This window comes from Fundulus heteroclitus, chromosome 15 (assembly GCF_011125445.2).
Source record: "Fundulus heteroclitus isolate FHET01 chromosome 15, MU-UCD_Fhet_4.1, whole genome shotgun sequence".
Lineage (NCBI taxonomy): Eukaryota > Metazoa > Chordata > Actinopteri > Cyprinodontiformes > Fundulidae > Fundulus > Fundulus heteroclitus.
Window position 1 is genome coordinate 25810120 of NC_046375.1, and position 20325 is coordinate 25830444.

At 42.0% G+C, this 20325-nt stretch overlaps 2 protein-coding genes across 2 annotated transcripts; both read left to right on the forward strand.

The window, feature by feature from the left end:
* Positions 1 to 3060: 3060 nt before the first annotated feature.
* Positions 3061 to 4703, forward strand: LOC110367426 (trace amine-associated receptor 1-like). The gene has a single exon (XM_036147163.1). The coding sequence runs from the start codon at positions 3209 to 3211 to the stop codon at positions 4181 to 4183; it is 975 nt and encodes a 324-aa protein (XP_036003056.1). The 5' UTR covers positions 3061 to 3208; the 3' UTR covers positions 4184 to 4703.
* A 5438-nt stretch (positions 4704 to 10141) lies between these two features.
* On the forward strand, positions 10142 to 17499 carry LOC118566214 (trace amine-associated receptor 1-like). The gene is made up of 3 exons (XM_036147641.1): positions 10142 to 10220; positions 16649 to 16843; positions 16916 to 17499. Exons 1-3 carry the CDS (start codon positions 10142 to 10144, stop codon positions 17497 to 17499), a joined length of 858 nt encoding a protein of 285 aa, XP_036003534.1.
* The last annotated feature ends 2826 nt before the right edge of the window (positions 17500 to 20325 follow it).

The following is a 20325-nucleotide window of genomic DNA, read 5'->3' on the forward strand; positions in this document are numbered from 1 at the left end:
AAATCTAATTACCACAATACTAGGAGCTAAAAGCAAAAACAACTTAATAAATGACCATTAAACAGGCGGTTATCTCTTCCTCCATCATTCTCAGATCATGCAGATCTTGTTCTCCTGTTACTGACTTCTAGTTTTTCATGATGAACTTTCATATATCCAAACTGAGCAGTAGAAAAGCTAAACTTAAACCTGGAAGTCTATGCTCATAAATCACAACCATAAATCAGCAAAGCAACTTGAAATAACTCTACTTATAACTATCTGAAATATAAACTAAAGGTCACCAAGTACTAAAACACCTTTAGACAAACCCTTGTTGATCCCTGGAAAACCAGCGTTCCAGATTAGCGCCTTACAAAGAATTTTCAATCATTCTGTACTGTAAATTTTTTTTCCGAGTGTCTTTTACTCATGTGAGCAGCAACTCGTGGTCTTGTCTTACTTTTTATTGATTATTTTTTAACCTGGACACAAACCAAACATTTATCACAGGATGAGCCCATCCAAATCAAATTAATCGATTAACACACCATAACTCAGGGTAGCTCCCCATCAGTTGCCGCAGGTTGTGAAAAACGAACTTCCACTTCTTCTTCTTCTTCTGTTTTAAAAGTGGTGCGCTCGTCTTCTTCTTCTTCCTCTTCGTTTTTTAATGGCAGCTGACATCCAAAAGGATCATTACCGCCATCTAGTGGTGCGCTCTATTCCTCATCTTTATATTATCAGCAACGCAAGCAGCTACCGTAACGCCTGTTTCTGCGTGCAACAGCTCTACCATAATAACAGTCTACATGCAACTTTTTCCCCACGGTAAAATCGGGGACATTTCCGGGGACAGCTTTAGCCGGGGAAAGGTGGTCCAAAACGGGGACAGTCCCCAGAAATCGGGGACGTCTGGTCACCCTACTGTAGTAGCTGAACCTGCTGGCCCAAACATCTTACTTATTCATTTAGGTCCAATCGTATGCTTTTCTCTCATCCTGCAAAGTTATGTGTTACAACTTGGCGGGTTAGAGATTAGTTAGATAAGTTAGGTGTTTGAGACTCTTTTTGTGCAAATTAGACTACAATTGAAACAATACCAAAAGAAAATATTACAAAATGGAAATAGTCACACAAGAATCAATTAAAGTCCCCAACTCAGTAATCATAAAACGACTTACCAACACTGATCTCGATGAAGAAATATCTACTTACCTTAGTAAGCATATATGTAATATTCTGTTTTGGTTTGGGTTTATTGTTTGAGTAGGCTAGTTCTCTCCTGCCTCTGGGTTTATTTCTGCAGTAGGTTCTGTCTTGTTTTAGATTCATATTTAGTCCGTTTACTATTTCAGTTATCTGGTCTCTTTATTAGCTCTGTTTTCTATTATGTGTTTTGTTCAGTCTTAGATTTTATGGTCAGGTTTCTGTCAGCTCCCTCCTACCTCCCTTGAGTTTTTGTACCTTCATTGTATCTTATTTGAGTTTGCAAAAATCTAATTTAGAAATTGACTCTGACTGTCCATTTGAAGAATACAGCCATCAGTGAAGGTCTGTGGTTTTACTTCAGTGCCTGTAGTGTTAAAACAATGTATTACAAGAATAAACACTTTGGAAAATTTGTCTTTAAAAATATTTTTTTTTCACTTGCCTTTCAGGCAACCTGGTATTACACCTTTCAAATTTGTATGCTGATGGAACTGTTTAAATGTCACCTTATACTTGTCAGGACTCAGTCAGCAGAGCCGTGCAGTTCTGCCGGCCCTGTCCTCTGCTTCCCTCCGCAGGTGTTTGCGGTTGACTGGTGGGTGGGGCACGCACACCTACGGTTGGTTCAGCAGCGTCGGGCCGCGCTATGAGAACTGCGCATGGACAGCAGGAGGATGCCAGAGTATTAACCTGAGTGGTATGCGAAAGGCCGCTGTCTTCAACAGATCTCCAGTTTTATACAAACTGATCCTCTCTCTGTGCTCTCCAGGTCTCACCTTGAGCTCCCCTGATCGCCCTTCCTGGCGGATCTCCCTCTTGAAGTCACCTGTGATCCCTTCCCCGTGCCAAGTCTCCAAGCTGAAGCCCCTCGGGACTTACCTGGTTCCTCCTGCTGCTCCCGGACCTCTGGATTCTCCGGTGCTGCTCGGATTCCGTTCAGCCTGCGCCCGCCGTTCACTCAGACACCTGCCACCAGCTCCATCAGGCAAGGCTGAGTCTGCTCCATCCTCCCCGGCCCGGTTTCCTGAGCCCAGTGGTGAGCTTATGCCAAACTTTAACGTTAATAGGTTCCATCACCTCATCTGACGTCTCCCTTTCTCTTGCAGCATCTGAACGCGTCCTGGTCGGCCCTCGTTCCTGCTGTCACTGATACACTGATCGTCTGTTAAAATAAATCCTTTAAAACTGATCCCTGCTGCCGTTTGTGTCCTGCATGTGGGTCAAACACTTAAAACCAGCCATGACAATACTGCTTGGTAATGTCTAATATTTTTACATACAAAATCACAGTTTTGATAGGCATTCATACTTGTGAGATTGACTCTATTGTACAGTTTGTAAGCACAAAACATTTCTTGAGCATCAAAACTGCTGCACCTGTGCTGTAGATTCATATTAGTTCACTTTAATACATTTTAATAAGAATTGTGTCAGATTTTCAATCCTACCCTAATGCACACCATATTTCCCCTGTATCATGTAAATGATAATTAATGCAAGACTTTCTTGTCAAGTGCACTTTTGTAACTGCTTACTTTTTTTTTCTATGAGGCATCCCTTAACCTACATCTATATTTTACATGTAATTTGTTAATCCATCAGTCAACTGTCTATGATAATGTATGCATTGTAATACAATGATCAGTCTCACTGAGGCATGGATGGAAGGGTCTGCCTTAAAAAAAAGCAAGTAGTTACCTAAAGTCATAATTACCTTGAGCATACAAACGGAGCATGAATAATTACAAATCATTGATCTGCAGCATCTCCCCTTCCTTCCTATTGGGTAAACTTTGGATGATGCAATTTTTGAGCATGATAAATATCAAAACAAGGTGATGCAGCTAAACACTGACCTTACAACAAAATTTACACTCTGTTGCAAACAATTTAGATGTTCTAACAATGTGCTTTGAGAGATTAGGCTAAACTTTTGTTTTCTAAACCAAATTATACTTTGCAGCCATTTGAATGAATGTATTATAATTATTAATCTGTGGAGTTACTATAGACAGCAATGGAAACAGCATCAGGTTTTTATGATGCTTATGACTTTCATCCTTGTTATGAAATTAACAATGTCTCTAAAACGCTGCGACGGACTTCTTCTCCAATATGTACTTTGCTCTACATTTTCCTAGGCTTTCTGTCTGTTATTACGGTGTGTGGAAACCTCCTTGTAATAATCTCCATCGTTTATTTTAAGCAGCTCCACACACCATCTAACTATCTGATTGTCTCTCTGGCTGTGACTGACCTACTCGTTGGGATTGTAGTCTTTCCTCTGAGCATGTCTTTCTCTCTGAGCTTCTGTCTGCATTTCAGAGATCTATTCTGTAAAATACGAGACAGCTTTGATGTTATACTGAGCTCCACCTCCATTTCAAATCTATGCTGTATTTCTGTAGACCGATATTATGCAGTGTGCCACCCACTGACATATAGATCAAAGATAAACACCAGTGTTGTTGTGATTATGATCCTTATGAGCTGGGGAGTTTCTGTACTTGTAGCCATAGGTTTTGTTGTTGCAGAGTTAAATCAGGAAAAATGTCAAGAAAACTGTTTTTCTGACGTTGTGCTCCAAATCGCTATTGCGCCAATTATCTCTTTTTATCTCCCAGTAATGATAATGCTGTATATTTACCTGAGAATATTTCTTGTTGCTCAAAGACAGACTCGCAGCATCCAGAATGCAGCAAAGTCTGGAGAATCTGTCAGCAACATGGAGAGGAAGGCTACTAAAACTCTGGCGATTGTTATGGGAGTTTTTCTAATGTGTTGGCTTCCTTTCTTTCTTTGTTTTTCATCTCAGCTGTTTGGTGGTGTTTCAGTGCCAGTGTATGAAACGCTTAACTGGCTTGCATTGTTCAATTCAATGCTCAACCCATTCATCTATGCTTTCTTTTACAGGTGGTTCAGGTCAGCGTTCAAAATGATAATTTCTGGAAAAATATTTCAGGGAGGTTTTCCTAATACAAAGCTCCTTTGAAATATTTCAGATATAACAGAAGAAATCCCTCAAACATATTATTCAATGTTTTTTTTTTTTTAGATAAATAGCAATGATTTGGTTTATAGTACTGTTTGTGCAAAGTAGTTATGTCACTTTTTACTGAAGGTTTTGTTTTTTAAGCTGGATCAAGATCCTTCACAGCTTTGTAGACAATATATTATGTAAATTTCTGTTCAATGTTTTCTGGTTAAAAAACAAACACAGTGTTATAAAGAGATAAAAAAAGAAGAATCCTAACTGTGTAATGACAAACAAATGGATAAAATTAAGATACAGAATATTTTATGAGGCAACAAAAGATAAGACATATTTTTTAATCTTTAATCTTGTTTCAGTCGGTTTCCACCATGTTCTGCTGTCTTAAACAGTAATAATAATAATGCTTTACTAACCTATAGTAGGCTACCACAATTTATATTTTCCCCCAAGTTTTATTCTCTTTTTAACACACTTAAATGTTTCAGACCATCAAATTGATTTTAACATAAAACACACAAAAAACACACACACATATCTATCTTTCTAGCTATGCACACACACACACACACACACACACACACAAATGCATAGTGAGGACCGTGGCTACTGTAAACACTTGTGTATTTTCTGTGCGAGACTGTAACTGTTTGGATTTGAGATATTTGTGTTATTTCTGCTAATGCAGCTGATATAGCAGAATGGAAGGAGGAAGTAAGGGTCAGATTTGGTGGAGACCACGGCTGGGAGCAGACAGGGGGTAGGCTGTGGCCTAGCCAGGTACGTGATTACTTTATCTCTGTTCTGGTTTTCAATAAAGTGCTGGAACTTGATAGAATCACTGTTTTCTTTTATTTAATATTTAACTGATGCATCAGGTATAATCAGTGTGCGATTTGCAAAAAAAAAAACAGAGAGGGGGATCATTTCCTCGATTAATCACATAATGTCGATAGGTAACTCGAGATTAATTGCAAATTAGTTGTATGTTTTATTCTTTTATTTCTGAAAGTGTAATAGGCTGTTTGGACATTTTAATATGCAATTTTGCAATAAATGACACTAATAAAATACATGCTTGTACAAAAAAAAATTTTGTTTTGTTTTTTTTCCAAGCACTTTTGAGAATTGGAATGAAAACATCCTAGTGCCAAATGTTAAACTCTGGAATATGATGGCTAAATGACTAATCATGACGCCCTGATTTTTACACAATGTGTAAATAAATTTGTAAATAAATACCATGCCGATATATATTTTTGCCTCTTAAACAAAGATAGACATGGTACTAGGCATTAATAAAAAAATTTACATTTCAATAAAGTCATAAGTTTTATAGTTCGTTTTTTCATTCTCTCACACACACACACATCTAATTCTTAGCTTTCACACCAACAACAATAATTTCTTTAAATATTTTTGCTTGCTGTTTATATCAATTTTCATACAGTTTAAGCCTGGAAAATGGTTTTAAATTTTCAGGTCATTCCAGTCTTCCACTTTGCTTGCAACTGGGCAGTAGCTTAATACCCAGAAAGAGACTCCAGGTCCTTTGTTTGGCAACGTAATTCAGCCTTAGTTTGTCAAATACAGAGAAAACAAATTAATAAGCATTAAAGTACGGTTTATGGGTTGGGGTTTCTGCAATGTTAAAAACTTATCTTCTGCTCAAAATGGTGATCTGCACCATGTAATCTACTTTCAGCAGTTATCACCGGTTATTGCATCGTAAACTGCAGAAAACACGTGCAGAGTTGCTCTGTCTGCCTTTACTACCGTCGGCTCTTATGGCGGAGGGATATTTCAGCTGGATACACTTAAAGTGTCTAGTGCAGGCAGGTCTCTTAATAACCGCTATTTTGTCACTTATTTTAAAGCCCAAATAAGCGATTTCGCTTTCAGAAAGGTGCCCAAAAAAACCACAACCGGTGACTTATGAAATTTACAAGCACCTTTAGAATAAAAGAAGCCCAAAGTTGCATGAAATGAACAGCAACAGTGAGCGTGGGTCTGTTTTGCTACAGTCTCTAGCTCTCTTGAAAGTACGGAAAGCGCCGAGGGTAAAAGAAACCTCAGTCCGGAGAGCGCGGTGGGGTAAAACATTAGGGAACGGTGTGTGTGTTTTGACGCGCGATTAACGGCGACAAAAAAAAATGTCAGTGTTGTGGTCTTACGTGTTAAAACTGACAGCCCTAATTTATATACATTTTTAAATCCAGACCAGAGGGGGGGAGGGGGAATGTATCCCCCCCAGGGATAAAACATGAATGACCAGAGGGGGGGACATCACAAGCAGAGGGGGGGGGGTAAATCCCCCCCATTCCCCCCGGTAAATCGCACCCAGGGTATAATTATTTCCCAAAGCTGTCAGCCAGTATGGTAGCAGCACTCCTATCACCACTGGCTCCTGAACCTAAACAAAGTGAAAACAAACACAAAATACATGTTTGTGAATTTGTTACATACAGAATCCAGTATATTCAAGAATAAGTGGCCGTTAACATCCATGGATATTCAACACCAGATATCATGTTTGAGCTGCCTTCCTCAGAGGCCACCCCTTTAGAACTTTTGGTTCCAGTTTTAGTAACAGATGAAGAGGGGGCAACCAATGAAACGAAGGTTACGTATGTAACTACGGTTCTATGAATCCCGGATGACCGCCAGAGGGCGGTGGTGAAAGCACTGAATGTTCCCTTCGTGCATGCACAGTTCTAGTAAGATTCAGCTTCTGAACCACAGTTCATCCGGGATTCATAGAACTGTAGTTACATACGTAACTTCCGTTCGATTTCATCCCTCCTGACCGCCAGAGGGCGGTGCTGAAAGCACTGAATCACTAATGCCAACTATGTCACAAGGAATCCTGAACACATACCTCACTGAGAGGGCCCAGCAGAACCTTGTAAAAGGACCTGACCCAGTGAATGAGGGGTAGTCACATTGACATTGTAGAACCTCATGAAGGCGGTCGGGGAAGCCCATGATGCGGCAGCACATATTGTTTCCAGCGGGACCCCTCTCAAAGCCACCCAGGAAGAAGAGACGCTACTGGTGGAATGTGCCCTCACCCTGAATGGCAGGGAGCAGCGACCTGCAGCGTAGGCGTGGCAGATGACACTCACAATCCAATGGGACAGACGCTGCTTGGAAAGAGGACAGCCTAACCTTGGACCCCCATAGCATAGGAAAAGCTGGGGTCCGTTCGTCGTACGTCGCTAACTCAGTTAGCAGGATTTCATTGTTGACGATTTGGCATGATCTTGGATCGTTTGGTTCTTCGAAAGACATCCTGCACTTGTTGTCATAGCAACATGTGCGCCAGCTTAAACCTGCTCGAGAGCAGGCTTATTTCATGTAAACAATATTAGATCACGGCTGTATACGCGGAGGAGATAGGGAAGTCTGCCATAGCCATGTCCATTTTTACGACAGCAACCTGTTGCGGAAGATGCAAGAATAATTAGCAGAGTTTTTCGAATTAATTGCGTATTGCGCAATAGACAGGATCCTTTAGCGCAGCGCGACAGTGTAATTGTAGAGAGATTTTCTTGGTGGCTGTTATAAACAGACAAACACATAATTTAACAGTGGCTTTTAAAGAGGAAAAAGTGATGTTGGAGCCATAAATCTAAAATATTTAAGTTTTGTATGATAGTTTGCTTTTTATTTTTATCATATTCAGTAAGAAGATTTGTTCAGGCCATTTTATTGTGAAGTTTAGTTTACTTTGAAAGGCTTGCTTCCTGTCGAGCCCTATATTGTATTAGAAAAAACTATGGATGGATTATCTAGACACGGAGCAATACAGTTTTTGACCGTGTAAACAGTGGATGACTTGGAAAAGGAAGATTTTCATTTTTTATGGATTTTTTTTGTTAAAATTCCCAGTTTGCACATGTCCTTTACTTCCAGTCTCTAAGGAATGACACTGAAATTTGGATCTTTTGACATAACAAGTGCCTTTTTAAAATAAAGTATAATAATTAAAGGCTACCATTTTGTAGAATATTCTTGTACTTCACTTTTACTTGTCCCCATGTTCTAGTGGCTCCCGTGGAGGCTCTAACATAAAAGAACAAAGTAAATATGAGATTATTAAAATGCAAAAATTCATACTGTAGAAAGTGATAGAAACATCTACCATGGACAGTATTTACGCATTAATTTGGCTGCTGCTTTTTGCCAGCCCTCTCTCCTGGCTTTAACAGATTTTGAGGTGTTTTAATCAATGACTCAAATTCGGCATAACCTTCCAAGCTCGTGTTCTGCTTGGGAGAAAAACTGTGGGCGTTCTTTGCTGAACAGCCAATAGCAGCGCTGCTGATCAATGTTTCTACTATCGATACATTTCCCCTTTTAAACAAACGCATGAACGCGCAGTTGTCTCAGATAACTCAATCCAGCCATACTAATCGTAAACAACAGGTGTGTTCGAAGAACCCATTTAGCCGGATCATGATTAGCCGGATGAAATCATCTTGGATGTCTCATTTGATCTCGGATGTTTTAAGCAACGTACGAAGAACGGACCCCTGGTCTGAGCGTCTTAGATTTGTTTTGGCCGCAATGTATGTCTCCAACGCCCTTACTGGGCACAATAACTCAGACTGATCCTCAGTTGCACCTGACTGAGGCTGAAACCGAACCAACCGCAATGGCTGGTTACGGTAAAAGGAGACATCACCTTAGGCACAAATGCAGTATTAGGCCACAGGGTAACACCGGAACCATCTGGAGCCCACCTGATACAGGTAGGGCTGACAGAGAGAGCATGTAGCTCACTGACTCTCTTAGCTGAGACGATAGTCAACAGAAAAGCAGTCTTGCAGGAAAGCCACTTGAGGTCCACTTGTGCCAAAGGCTCAAATGGAGGGTGGCAGAGAGCCGCAAGAACAAATGGTATGTCCCAATCGGGCACTCGTGGAGCCAGCAGCGGGCATAACCTACGAGCACCATGCAGAAAAAGAGAGACCAGCTCATGGCGCCCCACTGTACGGTCGTCAACAGGTAGGTGACAACAGGAGATTGCTGCAACATACACCTTAAGGGTCGCAGGAGAGCGGCCCTTATCAAGAAGAGACTGGAGGAACTCCAGAATAGTGGGCACAGAGCAGCTAACCGGATTCTCATTGTGGGCAGAGCACCACTGAGAAAAGAGACGCCATATGTTATCATACTGCAGCCTAGTGGAGGACGCCCTAGCACTCAATATGGTGTGTCTGACAGGATCTGAACACCCAGTCAGCCTCACAGGGGCCAGGCCCACAGCTGGAGACATTGAGGGTTGGGGTGCCATATCTGTCCCCCCAACTGAGACAGCAGATCCTTCCTAGTTGGAAGACACCATGCAGTACTGAGACACAGACCAGCACCCTGTGGCCTTCCTCGGGAACCCTCCGTAGAATAGGCCAAATCAGCGATGGGTGGAAAGGCATACAGGAGACCCCGCGGCCATGGATGAGCCAGTGCGTCCTGGCCCATAGGGGGCAATGGGTCGACTCCTCTGTGGCAAACAGATCTACCTCTGCCTGGCCAAAGAGGTTCCAGATAATGCACACTACGTCACAGTGAAGAGACCACTCTCCTAGTGCAGGTGCCTGGCGGGATAGAGAGTCTGCAACCTGGTTCTCCCGCCCTGGTAGATATACTGCGTGCAGGGTGGACAGACGGGGAGACGCCCATTCCAGGAGATCCCTGGACACCTTCAGGAGGCGTGCCGACCTGGTGCCGACCTGGTGGTTGATATGGTAAACAACAGAGGTATTGTCCGTCCGAACCAACACATGCCTTCCCTCTAGGTGGGGCAGAAGGCACCTGAGGGCCTGATGCACAGCCTGCAGCTCCAGCACGTTTATGTGCTCGGTGCTCTCCCTTGGACCCCGGAAATCCTAAGAAAGGTGGTGGTCTGAGATGGAACCAGAAAACTCTTTGCAAGGTTGACTTTGAGGCCCAACCATGACACCTGAAGAAGATGCCGGGACGTATGCCGAGAGGCAGCTACCTGAGAGGGAGCACAAAGAAGCCAGTCGTCCAGGTATGGCATAATCCTGACTCCGGAGGCATGCAGAGGAGAGAGGGCCGCTTTCATGCATCGAATAAACACCCTTGGGGAAAGGGAGAGCCCGAATGGGAGCACCAGGAATTGCTAATGGCGACCCCGATAAGCAAATCTGAAAAAGCGGCGATATTCTGCCACAATAGGCACATGAAAGTAGCCATCTGTCAGATCCACTGACTTAAACCAATCCCCTGCCACCCCATAAGGAACCACCAGGCCTATCACCAGTCCGAGGCCGTGGGCAATGCCGTGGGTAGCAGCAGGGCGCTCCGAACGCTGAGGAAAGGGGGGTACGATCCTGCGAATGCCAGAAAGCTGCTGGCTGGTCTGACGCGCCTAAATAGTCCGCTCCAGCGCCTCCAGGGCAGCTGATCCGAACAACTCCCGTGGCACAACCGGGACACCCCTGAGGGTCCTACTGCAGGCCTCGGTGAGAGGAGACTGTGCAAGCCAGACCTGTCTATGAGCTTGGACAAGGAATGACATGACACGGCCAAGCTCCCTGGTCATCAGCGCAATGGCCTGCAAAACTGTGTCGCTAAAACCAACCGCTGCACCACCAGCATCCTGAACAGATGTAGAGAGGGGAAACATGAGGTGTGCCAGGGAGTTGCCAAGGCGGCCAGCACACGCTCCCGCATTGTATGCCTTACACAGGAGGTCATCTGTAACCCGACATTGAGTCCACGGGGATCTGACGTCAGGACGCAGGGCTTCATCTGGCAACACAATAAGTGAAGCGACAGTGAGTTCAACTGCTGGCATACGGTCCAGGCCAGCCTTCACCGACTCATGCATGGCAGCTAACACCCGACCGTCTGAGGAGAGCCGTGATAACGCTCTCAGGCCCCGCCAACGAGCCCATCTGTGCCTGAAAAAGGCACTCCCGGAGTCAGATACATCTCCTTGTGGGAGTTCCAGATGCAGCTGCTTCAGGGCTGTAGACATGACATCCCGCATGGAACTGTCACCGGCCTCCCCAACTGCACTCTGGGATGAAAATGACCCAGTGTCAGAGGCTTGAGAGGACCCTGCCTCCTCCTCATCTCTAAAATGAGAAGCAGAGGCAGCCAGAAATATGAAGTCCTCCTCCGCAACTAGTTCAGGCATGGGTGGGGAAGAGAGCCCAGCCACTGGAAGAGAGGCATCAGACTGACGTGTCTGCAACAAAGACTTCATCTCTGCCAACTCCGCCGACAACTGCTCCACCCTAGTGGCCAGGCCCTGGTCAAGCTCGGCCTGTCTACTCCGAGAGGGGGGGTGCCGAGACCGCGGCCCCACCACGGCGCTTATAACGCCTGGGGGGATCCACCTGTCCAGAGGACAGAAGGTCAGAGCCCTCCTGGGGGCACAACTGGGCCAACCGAGCCACCCTCACTGCATGTGGCATAAAACTACAATTCATGCAGGGGTTCTCGGACAGCGCCTCCACAAGGTTCTCATGTCCAAGGCAGGTAGGGCACAGGTCGTGACCATCCTCTACCTTGAGGGAAGCCCCACAATCCATGCAGCTCTGGGAGCCATCCATGGCTAAGGTCAACAAAGCTCAGCCCAATTAAGATATGAAAGATATGAAAGGGAAAACTGCAACTCCAAGAGATGGGGCGTCAAACAACAGGGAAGATAGCGAACCGCTTGCGAGAAGAAAAAAGGAACAGAGCCAAGGATGACACCAGGCTATATAGCCTCTGAGTAGTCATCCGGCGTCACAGGGGTGACTCTGTTGGTATAATTACTCGAACTGTGCATACCCGAAGGGAACATTCAGTGCTTTCAGCACCGCCCTCTGGCAGTCAGGATGGATGAAATAGAACATTGGGTTCAATGTAATTGAGTACCAGGTAGACAGATGCATAGATCCACCACAGGTAGAGACAGATGCAGTGAGTATCGCATTTTCCTTTAACTGCAAAAAAGCAGAAGTGTTTTTAAACATGATAAGGAATAAGGAGGAGTCGGGCGAATTGACGGTATAGTGAAAACAGGGAAACAACTATTCAACATTTCCCCTGGCCAAACAAAATTGGTCAAATATAACATAAGGACAGGACTGCTCCCTGACCTCATCCAATTCATAATCTCATCTAATTGTTTGGACACAAGAGCATGAACAAGTCCTCAGTAGGGCAATTAATTTCCTGTCTGAGCCTGAGTCCTGCATACCCTTACTTTGAGCAGCCATTCTAGCTTTACTGTGATGCATCTCAGCAGGACCTTGGGGCAGGGCTTTACCAGAGGAAGCAGGGGAAATTGTGTGTGATTGCATATGGGTCCAGAACTCTGATCGCCTCAGAGAAAAACATTACCACCTCCGCTTGGCAAAGTTAGAGAATCTGATCCTAAATTGGGCCATATGTGAGTGATTCAGGGACCACTTATACTACTCTCCGCCATTCTTAGTCTACACAGATAATAATCCAGTCACATATGTGCTCACGACTGCTAAGCTAAATGCAACCACCCACCGCTGGGTAGCTGAACTTGCTAATTTTCAGTTCACAATCAAGTATAGACCAGGCAGAGCTAATTGTAATACAGATGGCCTATCACGCATGTCATTGGATGAGAAAACATACATAGAATCCTGCACTCAGGAAATGGCTCATGATGCAGGCTTTGGCTGTCCAATCACAAGTGAGTGACTCTTTTCTCTGCCCCCCGCCTCAGCAGTAGGGCAACAAAATTGTGAAAATGTGAAAATGCCAGTTCACCAGATGCCCCGATCATCTCTGAAGGAACCACAGAGGACTCTGTGAAAGGACTAGTACTGAAATGTGTCCTCAGTGGCCATTGGCCAATAAGACGAAAAGCTACACAGAGAAATCTGCTCTTGCACATGAAAAACAAAAGCTGTATATCACAGGTGTCAAAGTCCAGTCCTCAAGGGCCGGTGTCCTGCAACTTTTAGATGTGTCCCTGGTCCGACACGCCTGAGTCAAATAATCAGGTAATTAGCAGGACTCTGAAGAACCTGACTGCATACTGAGGAGCTAATTGTGCCATTTGATTCAGGTATGTGGTACCAGGGAACCTCTAAAAGTTTCAGGACACCGGCCCTCGAGGACCGGAGCTTGACACCCCTGCTGTATATTGATGAAGAGGGCCTTCTTTACAGGAAAAAAGGTAACCAATTACAACTTATCCTCCCCAGGAAATATTATTAACTGGTTTACAAGGACCTGCATGAGGAGATGAATCATCTATGTGTAGAGAGAGTCCTGACCCTAATCCATGACTGCTTCTATTGGTCCCACATGCTGCAGGATATTGAGCATTACAAGGCTAAGGTTTTCAGCTATCAGATAAAAAAAAGAGTCCACATAAGCCAACTCAAGCTCCTCTCATCAATATCACAAGAACATCAATTTGAGCTTGTTGGCATTGACTTTCTGCATCTGGAAAAGTGCATGGGTGGACACAAATACATTCTTGTCGTAATGGACTGTTTCACCAGGTTTGCTCAAGCATACCCCTTCAGGGACAAATAATCTAAAACGGCCACTGAGAAAGTAATTGAAGATTTCATGTTGAGGTTTGGCTTCCCCACATAACTCTATCACAACCAGGGGAGGGAGTTCTCAAACAAACTGTTTGCCAAGCTTAAAGAATACAATCAATTGAAGCGATTTAGATCTACATCCTACCATCCTCAAGGGAACGGGCAGGTGGAAAGGTTCCACAGAACACTCTTGAGCATGCTTAGATGCCTTCCAGAGACAGCTAAAGAAAACTGCAATGCCTCCCTGGCAGAAGTGGTGCACACTTATAATTGCACCAGAAGTGAGGCCATATGATATGCACCCTACTTCTTACTGTTTGGCCGGAACCCCAGACTCCTAAAAGGCCTAATGTTTGGTCTCACAGTTGTTGTGAATGTTTATCTCTTTGATTATATATTTAATAATTATAACTGGATATTATAAGTAATGATATGTTATTCTAGTCTAATGAGGAGTAGATGTAAGGGACTCAGCTGCTGAAGAGGAAAATGAATACCAAGAAACCAGCAGCACAAGGACATAAACAAAGTGATGAGGAGGATCATCAGTTCCGTGAGACAGCAGGGAGTGACCTATAAGACAGCCCTCACTGTCAAATGCATACATACTTAACCTGTGTAAACACTTAGGAGAATAGTTATTTATTTCTGTTCAGTTAAAAACTACATTGGTATGTTTAAAACAGTTATACATAGCCATTATAATGTAAATTAAAAAAAAATTGCTAAATGATGAGATGTTATGGGGTAAGACAGTGAACTCTTGCCTGAAAGATGTTTCATATATGAAGTTTTTGTTATGTAATGATGACTTTACTCAGAGAAGATGCCGATATCCGCTACATGTAAGGGAAGAGGCAGTGGACTGTTATTGTGCACAATAAGGTCTGCTGCAAACATGACATCAACAGGAGTTACATGTCACATGGTTTACTAGAAGTAATGCATCTTTATGAACTTCTGACTTCTACTTAGCTTTGACTTTTGAGTATGTGATGCATGAGCTAAACACAACTGATAATGTCACAATGTTGAGATGCTGTTTAATTTTGGATGGGAGAGAGTGAGAATAGCAAGTAAAGTTCGGAAAAGAAGTCACTAAATGGTAAAGAAGTTTACAAAAGTTCAAAAATGTTTAACAACCAGAAAACTGGACACAGATTCACAAAATATGTTTAAACACCTTCAGAATGCTTGAAACCCAAATCTACAACTTATCCCCTAAAACATTCTTCACAGAACACATTTTACAGGATAATGGATGATCAAAATGGGTCTTGAATGTTGCACAGATTAACAGATTGCACTGTAGGAAAGGAATAAACTGCTCTCTGCAGGTCTCCTTGATGTTGGGTAAGTGATGCTAATTCCTCCACTTTATAAGGAATCCCATATTTCGCATGATGATGGTTGGAAAGATTAGTCTGTACTTCTCCAGCAATGATGTATTCTCCCGGCCCATTTCCTGTGTCTCCTTCTCCTTATCTCACGGGACGTTGCCAGCCGATTGGTTGTGGGTGCGAGAGCTAGTAGTTAATTTCTGGTACAAGAAATAGCCACATGTTGGTTTCCCAAGTCTACAAACACAAATGTCGGATAAAATAAGATGAAGAACAAAGTTCTCCATAACACGATTAACTTCATGAGGTGAGCAGGAAGGTGAAGAAAGACACACACACACACACACACACACACACACACACACACACACACACACACACACACACACACACAAACACACACACACACACTCACTCATATAAGTACATTTAAAAGAAACATTTTACACATTAAGCTTTGACAAACTCCTTCTAGGGACTTTGAGGTGGCCTCAAATTTGGTCTGTATCCCCATACCAGAATGCTAATAGAAGCCAACCAGATAAAACTGAATAAGGAAAATGAACCAAAAGTTGCCTTAATAAATTATTAGTTTATGGATGTGGAAATTTTTGTAACCTGGCACTGCACCCAATTATTTACATAAAAAAATAAGCATTTTAATAGGGATGTGTAAACTTTGAAGACCAGACATATTAAAAACATTTTAGCACAAAACACTTCCCAAGTCTCAAAACTGCCCCATATGTGTTGTAGATAAAAACCTGTAGGTAACAGATTCACACTAGTTAATTTCTTACTTGCTATTTTAAATAAGTATTGTGCTTTGCATAGATTCTTTACTTTATATTTCTAGGTGGATTACAAAACTAAACTTGCATAAATTGGCCATTAGTGTAGTACTTTGGATAATTACAATACTTTTTTGTAAAATATCTTGTGATACTTGTTATAAATTGCCTTAATAGATTTTTCTTTTACTGTACTTTGTATATACTGTCACTTGAGCTATATACATTTCCCTGTAAATTTGTGAATCCATCAGTCAAGTATGCATTAGGGTATTGATCAGTCTGACTGATGCACTGTGGATGGGAGGGACTGGCATACAAAAAGTAAACGTTTACCAATTCATATAACCTTAAGCATACGAACAGAACATGAACAATTATGAATCATCGGTGTGCAGGTTCTCCCCTTCCTATTGGATAAGCTTTGGATGATGTAATTTTTTAAAACGATAAACATCAAATCGAGGTGATGCGGATGCACAATGATCTTACAATAAGACCTACACTGTTTCTGGCTATGCTGAGGTAATTTAGATGTGCCAACAACATTGGAGAGATTGGACAAAATATTTATTTTCTAAGCTAAACCATGATTCACATACCTTTTAGGTATTTGAATATTATTAATCTATGAAATTATTATAGACACAATGGAAACAGAATCTGGTTTTTATGATGCTTATGACTTTCATCCTTGTTATGAAATTAACAATGTCTCTAAAACACTGCGACGGACTTCTTCTCCAATATGTACTTTGCTGTACGTTTTCCTAGGCTTTCTGTCTATTATTACGGTGTGTGGAAACCTCCTTGTAATAATCTCCATCGTTTACTTTAAGCAGTTCCACACACCATCTAACTATCTGATTGTCTCACTGGCTGTGACTGACCTACTCGTTGGGATTGTAGTCTTTCCTCTGAGCATGTCTTTCTCTCTAAGCTTCTGTCTGCATTTCAGAGATCTATTCTGTAAAATACGAGACAGCTTTGATGTAGTTCTAAGCACAACCTCTATTTTTAATTTATGTTGCATTTCTGTAGACCGATATTATGCAGTGTGCCAACCTCTGGCATACAGATCCAAGATAAACACCAGTGTTGTTCTGGTTATGATCTGTATGAGCTGGGGAGTTTCTGTACTTGTTGCAATAGGTTTCATTGTTGCAGAGTTAAATCAGAAAAAATGTCAAGAAAACTGTTTTTCTGACGTTGTGCTTGAAAGGATTTTAGCCCCTATTTTCTCATTTTATCTCCCAGTAATCATAATGCTTTATATCTACCTGAGGATTTACCTTGTTGCACAAAGACAGGCTCGCAGCATCCAGAATGCAGTGAAGTCTGGAGAATCTGTCAGCAACATGGAGAGGAAGGCTACTAAAACTCTGGCTATTGTTATGGGAGTTTTTCTAATGTGTTGGCTTCCTTTCTTTCTTTGTTTTTCATTTCAGCTATTAGGTGGTGTTTCAGTGCAGGTGAATGAAACGCTTAACTGGCTTGCATTGTTCAATTCAATGCTCAATCCATTCATCTATGCTTTCTTTTACAGGTGGTTCAGGTCAGCGTTCAAAATGATAATTTCTGGAAAAATATTTCAGGGTGATTTTAGAAACACTAAGCTGAACTGACGAAAGACAAAATATTCTCGGTAATTAAATGGCTGAAAAGCAACTGTTAGAATGAACGGCCTTAGTTGTAAGGCTTTAGAAAATGTCAAAAACACACTGCAGTCTTTTGTTTTATAGACTTGTGAATAACATGCCTTGGAGGGAGAACAACACTGTCCGTAGAGAGCTGTTATATCTTCACTAAAATAAAGTTTTTATGGTATACTGAATCTTTTTTTCAGTGCATACTTTACAGTAACATGTTCACATTTATATTATAGTTTGCAAGGGTTATAAATGTTTTCCAGCTAAGAAACTATAAACATATTATACAGTGATGTCATGCCACCAGTAAATACAATGACAGCCTTCAGTAAAAGTAGTAAAAAGGAATAAAAATACAGAAGTTTTGCACATCACCCAAAAAAGTGAAAACTGTTATAATTAAAATTTTCTTTGTCTGCTCTTTGTGCATAAACTGTGCAAGAAATGTTTGCCACATTTAGCAAAAGTGCAGTTAGAGTTCAAGCTGTGTTTAGAAGAAGTGTGAGATTAGTTACATTTCAGCCTTGGCTCGTACGAGTGCCTTTAGTTTATACTTGGAACTTCCACATCTCCATCTGTATGTCAAAATATATGTTGCACAGTGTTAAACTTAACCAGTCAGAGATCACATTTGAAATTTATGAAGAAGCACAGGAACAGTAGGGCTTTTTCTGTTATCATGGTTTAAGCTGTATGCACTTTGTTTCCTATAAAAGACATGGAGTTTCTTGCTCGATGCACACATTTGTGAGCTTCTGCCGGGTTGCGCCTCAAACACTGTTCGCCTTCGAATAAAGAAGACAGACAAGACCAGTCTTCTCTCTCTTTAATGAAACAGTGTCTTACTTTGGTAATCAAAACTTCCCTAACACTGTGTTTTATGACCTCTTTACCCAATGTGACATGGCTGAGAGGTCAGTGTTATCATACTGTAAAATGGAATAGGATAATAAAAAAAGTATTTGTGTGTATAGTATCTTTCATACAAATATCTGTAGTTCAAAAGGCTGTGAAAACAGAGCATAAGTATTAATTAAATACATTAATCAGTTCTTGGTGGTAATGTCAGGTTTTGTATGTTGGTTTGCGGACCAGAGTGCAGAACAAATCTTAGACGGAGCATTATAAGGTGATGATAATTTAATGCAGAACATAGCACTTACAAAGTCTAAATAATACAGAGTTGGGGGTCAAATACAGGTAAGCACAAAGGAGGAAGAAGGATGACTGATGACAAACTGCAAACATAAACAGAACTGCAGAATCCACAGAGACCTAAATCTAAGTAAATTCATATTGGGAAATTCCAAAGAGAAGATTCCAGATGGCCTTCAGGGCTATAAACAGGAAAAAAAATGGAAATAAAAAATATAACAAGGAGCCAGCCTTGTAGGCCTTGATGATCTCTGCTTTGCCACATGTGTCGGGACTTGGGTGTTTAGTGGTTCACAGAAGAATTCCTGGATATTCAGACCATAGGCACACTTTGCCATTCTTATGGTATGGTTCAGGCTGGCTCTAGTTGATCTGAGTGCCCCTCTGATGTTTTCCAGTCAGGTTTCTGTGCTTACCACAGTACAGAGACTGCCCTTGTCAGGGTGTTTATTGACATCCATATAAATGCAGACTGTGGAAGAACCACAGTAAAAGTATTATTGGACCTTAGTGCAGCATTCAATTTAGTTAAATTTTATTTATATAGCGCCAATTCATGAAACATGTCATCTCAAGGCACTTTCCAAAGTAAAATTGAATCAGATTATACAAATTGGGTCAGATTATACAAATTGGTCAAAACATTTTCTTATCTAAGGGAACCCAGTTGATTGCATCAAGTCTTCAGAATTCACACCTCCTGAAGAAGCGTAGAGCGACAGGAAAAGTCGTCTGCATTGTCCCTCATACTGAGCAAGCATGAAGCGACAGCGGAAAGAAAAACGGGAAGGAAAACGGGAATAGCGGGAAGGAAAAACCTCCAGCAGAACCAGGCTCAGTATGAACGGTCATCTGCCTCGACCGACTGGGGGTTACAGAAGACAGAGCAGAGACACAACAAGAGAGACAAAAAAGCACAGAAGCACACATTGATCCAGTAATCTGTTCTACATTAGATGGTAATAGCGGGTGAGCCGTCTTCTCTGGATGATGTCACAGCTAACAGAATGCCAGACCAGGTGTACCTATTCTGAACAAAAAAAGATAGAGAACAAAAAGCTGAAATGACGACAAGCAATTCAAATTGGTGAACAATAGGAAAACTCAGCAGAGTAAGATTTTTTTTGTTTGTTTTACATTTGATACCATCGATCACTCCATTGTGTTAGAGTGCCTGGGAAACTGTGTCGGCCTTTCTGGTACAGCAGCACTCGACTGGTTTAAATCCTACTTAAAAGACAGGGATGTTTTTGTGTTAGTAGATAACTTTACATCAGAGATGACAAAAATAACATGTGGGGTCCCCAAGGGTCCATCCTGGGTCCCTTCCTATTCAATATCTACATGCTCCCTCTACCACAGATCTTAAAAAACAACATCAGTTACATTAACGACGCATATGACACACAGCTTTACATCACCATGTCGCCAGGTGACTATGAACCCATTCAAGCGCTGAGTAAATGCTTAGATGCAATCAATGCATGGATGTGCCAAATTGTTTTACAATTGAATAAAAACAAAACTGAAGTAATCATTTTTGGACCAACAGAGGACCGATCAAAAGTTAGCGCACAGCTTCAGTTTCTTCAGCTAGGACCCAAAATTTGGGAGTAGTGATGGACTCAGACCTGCACCTCCAAGAGC

Excerpts from the sequence above, each read along its gene's own strand:
- LOC118566214 (XM_036147641.1), top strand. The coding sequence starts at position 10,142 with ATGACACCTGAAGAAGATGCCGGGACGTATGCCGAGAGGCAGCTACCT. Across the intron at positions 10,221-16,648 it reads CAAAGAAGCCAGTCGTCCAG|GCTTTCTGTCTATTATTACG; the intron begins GTATGGCATAAT and ends ACGTTTTCCTAG. Across the intron at positions 16,844-16,915 it reads GCATTTCAGAGATCTATTCT|ACCGATATTATGCAGTGTGC; the intron begins GTAAAATACGAG and ends GCATTTCTGTAG.
- LOC110367426 (XM_036147163.1), top strand. The coding sequence starts at position 3,209 with ATGGAAACAGCATCAGGTTTTTATGATGCTTATGACTTTCATCCTTGT.